Source organism: Echinops telfairi, unplaced genomic scaffold (genome assembly GCF_000313985.2).
Source record: "Echinops telfairi isolate 266 unplaced genomic scaffold, ASM31398v2 ScPeMD7_7469;HRSCAF=8507_1, whole genome shotgun sequence".
Taxonomy (NCBI): Eukaryota; Metazoa; Chordata; class Mammalia; order Afrosoricida; family Tenrecidae; genus Echinops; species Echinops telfairi.
In genome coordinates this window covers 43,250,861-43,255,630 of record NW_022111373.1, presented here as the reverse complement: position 1 = coordinate 43,255,630, position 4,770 = coordinate 43,250,861, and the positions used below count along the sequence as shown (strand labels likewise).

At 38.5% G+C, this 4,770-nt stretch overlaps 1 protein-coding gene across 1 annotated transcript in view; it reads left to right on the top strand.

Moving 5' to 3' along the window:
* The window catches only part of PAM (peptidylglycine alpha-amidating monooxygenase), a 212,829-nt gene that overhangs the window by 201,747 nt on the left and 6,312 nt on the right, over window positions 1-4,770 (top strand). Inside the window, exon 22 of the mRNA XM_045285191.1 lies at window positions 35-88. Within this exon, the coding sequence (XP_045141126.1) occupies window positions 35-88 (54 nt within the window). The remainder of the gene's footprint in view (window positions 1-34; window positions 89-4,770) is intronic.

The following is a 4,770-nucleotide window of genomic DNA, read 5'->3' as shown; positions in this document are numbered from 1 at the left end:
TGATTTTTTCTCTCCTTGCTGTTCTGTGCTACAGGAATGGAACATCGATCAGTTAAAAAGGCTGGCATCGAGGTCCAGGAAATCAAAGGTTGGTCAGCTTCCTCTGACGATTGTGAAACCCATAACTATTTGTGTTGAATTATGTCATGGTTTTTTATTGCACTTAAAAAATTATCAGGCTAAAAATATAATATGGTCAATTATCCATAACTTCTATTGTGTATTGAGTCTTTAAACCTGAACCTTGTCACCGCCTTTGCTGATAAATGTAGTAGTAATAATGAGTTCTGGCTCACCGACTTCTAGTGATGGAAGTGACTAAGGATGTAAGAAATCTATAATCATTGAGTGGGCCAGAGACATTCAGAGAGGGAAAACGCGTACGTCACTTGTGGAAATACGTTAACTGCAAGCAATCAGAAAAATACATTTTAGAGTGTTGGGAAAGATCTTTTCTTAATGGACTCTAAGCAAGAGAAAAACTTCTTTGCCGTGTTAATGCTATAGAGGCATAGTAAGAGTCAGTTGTTCCCTAAGCTCCTCTCTTACCATTTGTTCCCTCAATATTTTCTGAGAGCCTTTCAATAGAAGAGACTCTGAGCAGCACACACAGTTAAGCATATGGCTGTCACCTAGAACAGAGGTTCTCAACCTGTGGGTCGCGACCCTATTGGGGGTCGAATGACCCTTTCACAGGGTTCGCCTGATTCATAACAGTAACAAAACTACCGTTATGAAGTAGCAATGAAAATAATTTTATGGTTGGGGGGGTCACCACAATGAGGAACTGTATTAAAGGGTCTCAACATTAGGAAGGTTGAGAACCACTGACCTAGAAGTTATTGGTTTGAATCCACATAAAAGCATCTTGGGGAGGGGTGGAAGCATCTTGCTGGGGAAACCTGGAGTTCTGCTGAAAGACCAAAGCCATTGAAGTGCACTTCTGCTCTGAGCACATAGTTATCTCTGTGATGTAGAATCCCATTGATGATGACTGGAGGTTTTGGTTTGCTTTGGTTTCCATACTGTAGTGTCCAACGGAAATGAAACTAACCTCAAAAGGCTTATAGTCTATAAGGAAAGAGAAGATGTACATGTATACACACACATGTATATATGTGTCTCTACAAATCAGTATAAAATTGATATATAATATCAAGAATGGGAACATGGGATTTAGCTCCAGATAATCAGCCACTAAGTACATCTGGAATCCTAGATAAATCATTTTGTTCCTTTCTTAGAATCATTTTATATGTGTACATTTTCTGCCATCTGCAAGGTTTTGAGATGTGACTTAGAGTGAAGAACGCAGCGTGAGCGTCTTATGAAGTCCTTCTAATGTTTAAGTGGACGCATTATTAGTCATTTTATGAATGGTTCTCCTGGAGACTCAGATTTAACCCAAGGCTCGTTTGTTTTCCTGTCTCATGAAAGCAGGTGGAAAGAAATGAAAAGACGCAAGAACCAAGAGGGAGTTTAGACATTTTATATAGGCAGATAAGAAAATATAGCCAGCACAAGGTTGAAAAGGGTAAGATGATATTATGCAATCAATAAATAGTAATTGTGTAGCATTTATAGAATTTCTACTCCGGTAACAATATTTAGTGACACAGACATATTACTCTCCTATATTGAAGAAGGCTCTTGATCGCTGAATTTTCAATCATTACTAAATAAAGAAGTATTGATAAATTCTGCTTGCTTTGAAATAAAGGTGTTGGGAAAGATATTGTTAATAATAGCTATCATTTATGGAGCGTCCCTGAGGGATACAAATAGTTAACATACTCAGCTGCTGACCCAAAGGTTAGAGGCACCTCGGAAGAGTGGCCTGGAAAAATTCTTCTGAAAAAGCCAGCTGCCGAAACCCCTGTGGAGTTGACTTTGACACACGGGCATCACAGTAAGTCAGAACTGACTCCAGAGAGCTGGATTTTTCTTTCACTTAATGGAGTGCAAAGAGATGCCAACCTACTCAAACGCTATTGGGTTTAAGCCTTATGACAACCACACTGTGACTATTATCATAAGAGGAAACTGCAGTTCAGAATTCCTCCTGAGACAGTAAGAGGCTGGTTTTAAACTAAATTCTGAATTTGCACCAAAGCCTGGGCTTTTAACCACTATTACTCTATTACAAAGAAGGGATAATCACCACCAGTTCACTCACCATAAGTTCTTCTAAGACCCGTGAGGGGAATGCTTGTAATACCCTGAAACCTCTGAAATTCCAAGGGCCTCAAACTGTTCCTTTTAAATATAACTTAGCTCAAAAGTCCAGTTTATATCGGTTGACCTACTGAGAACAGTCCAGGGAAGCAGACTGCATCTTGGCTGCCCACTGGAGGGTGAACAGTGCTTTCCTGTAGGTCATTTCCTCTCTCAGTGCACATCGCTGAGTTCCTTTGTTTGGAAAACTACCCGACCTTGGAGAACTCGGAAGTTCAAGTAGTAAATGTTATTGAAATGTCTTAATGTGACATTTCCAAATCCCAAAGTACTGCCTTTCAAGCCAATCCTAATGTACAACAACACAATGGGGCACAGTAAAACTGCCCCTGTGGGTTTTTGAGACTACACATCTTTACAGGAGTAGAACGCCTCATCTTTCCTCAGAGGAGCAGCTAGTGGTTTTGAATTGCTGACCTTGCCATTAGCAGCCTAATGCGAAACCCACACCAACAGTGCTTGTTATGTTCCTTTTTGTTTGTCTCCCCCCGCCCCCGTTCTGTTCTTTTTTTTGAATCAATATGATACTCATTAAATCTTTTATTTAAAAACTTTACAATAAGAAATATAAAGCACACTGGATATCTTGTCTTTTATCAGAATCATGACGCTTCATTAAAACTACTGTTTCCAAAAAGAAAAAGAAAAGAGGGAACCAGCATCCTAGATTTAACAATCCTAACCAGTCCTATGGATCCATGTTAATTCTAAATCTCCAAACTCATTACCTTTGATGACACGGATAATCCCACATCGATGATCATATAACTGATCAGTGAGATCAGAGTTTCAGAGCCAGTGTTCTAAGGAATTTTCAGGGATAAGAGAATGTGGAATTCCAATGTTCAAATTAAGTTAGGAATGATAAAACAGATATAGTAAAAGATCACCAAGAGTATAGATAGCCTTCCTCCTCACCAACCTTCCATAAAAGATGGTGTTAATTCCGTTTCAAAAACATAGAAAGACATTTCCTAATGCAGTTAGCTTCTTAGGCATAACTGAGAGAAACTTTCCAAAGGAAGCTAATTGTTTTGTCTTGTGTTTCCTTTTTGAAAAAAGTTTTAAAGATTGATTTTGCTAGTGCTATCTGCACTGTCCATGCTTTCTGAAACGTTGCATACTAGCCTGCCATTGTGACCTCTAGCTTTAAGGTGTATGTCTCATGACCCGGGTAATGGCTGAGATGTCAGTGTGTTCACCATGCCCTTCCTTTCCTGTCCCAATGATTGCCAGTCCGTGTCGTCTCTGAGCATCTCTTCTGTCAAGAGCACATACTTATATTTGTATATGGGGACTGTAGTTACATGCACATACAGGAATGCACCTAGCTCCCGCTCAGAATGCATTCTTTAAAGAAAACGTGCTTTTATAAACCAGCTCTTTAAAACTGTCTTTGTTTCCAAGTGTCTCTAGTAATGTTACAAGAGTTTGTGTTCTTGTAAGGCTTGAAGACTTTTGTTTTAACTGGACTATATCTAGCATATTAATGGATAGAAATATGTCACGAGAGATCCCCAATCTTCCAGAAGTATGGGTTCTAGCTAATGTTAGAGCTTTTTAATTCCTTCTCCATCAGAAGTGCTCCAAATTATTAAGGTTTTTAATAAAATACTTTAGGGCAAAGAGGGAACATGGCAGGATTTAGATTACTCCTCTGCTTTTCATGACATCCGAAGACTCTTAAGTGATAACTATAACACACTTACTCCATCCATAGGTTCCTGAGAAAAGCAACATTTATTTTTAATTTGAGAAATGTCAATTTTCACCCTTCTTCCTTTAACCTAATTATCTTTTAATATCTAAGTAAACATCAGCTCGTTCTAAATGTTAGAATTCTCCAGGATTTCTAGTAGATGATGTATCAAGCCGCTGAAGTTAATGTGGAGATAAAGAATATTTGAAGTATCAGGAGTGTCTATCTTATCAAGGTGTTGCCTCATTCACAATAGAGTTTCTATGGATACTGAGCTAATTCTTACCATTTAATGGAGCCCAACCCTGGCTTTATCTTATGAAAGAAACTAGATGCACCTGGAGCAGCTATTATCTTAATTACAAGTAAACCCACTGAATGACAGGTAGGAAAATGCAAACTATTTAGTCAGGTTATAACCACCTCACATAGAAACAATTCCTTCCACCAAAAGCAACAAGTTCCTTGAAAGCCTGTGACCCCACAGTCTATTTATTGCTTACATATAAAATGTTTAAATGTAAAGTAAGTGGTATATCTTTTCTACATGAACAAAAATGAAAAGAGTAAACATATGTGGTCAAAAGGGTAAGGACACATTAGTATACTTTTCTCTTGAAAACTAAGACTCAGAAAGATGAACTTTGAACCACTTAGGACTGCGGGCTAGGCCCTTTTCTTTTCTCTTTCTCAAGTTTCAAGAGCTGCTCTAGAAACCCAGAGAAAAGAACGTATGGCCGCCCTAAACAATAGTACAGGACAGACAAGGAAGATGGCAAATCCTACTTTTAGAGACTTAAACAATATGAAATCTGAGCCTGTAGGTAATCTGGTAA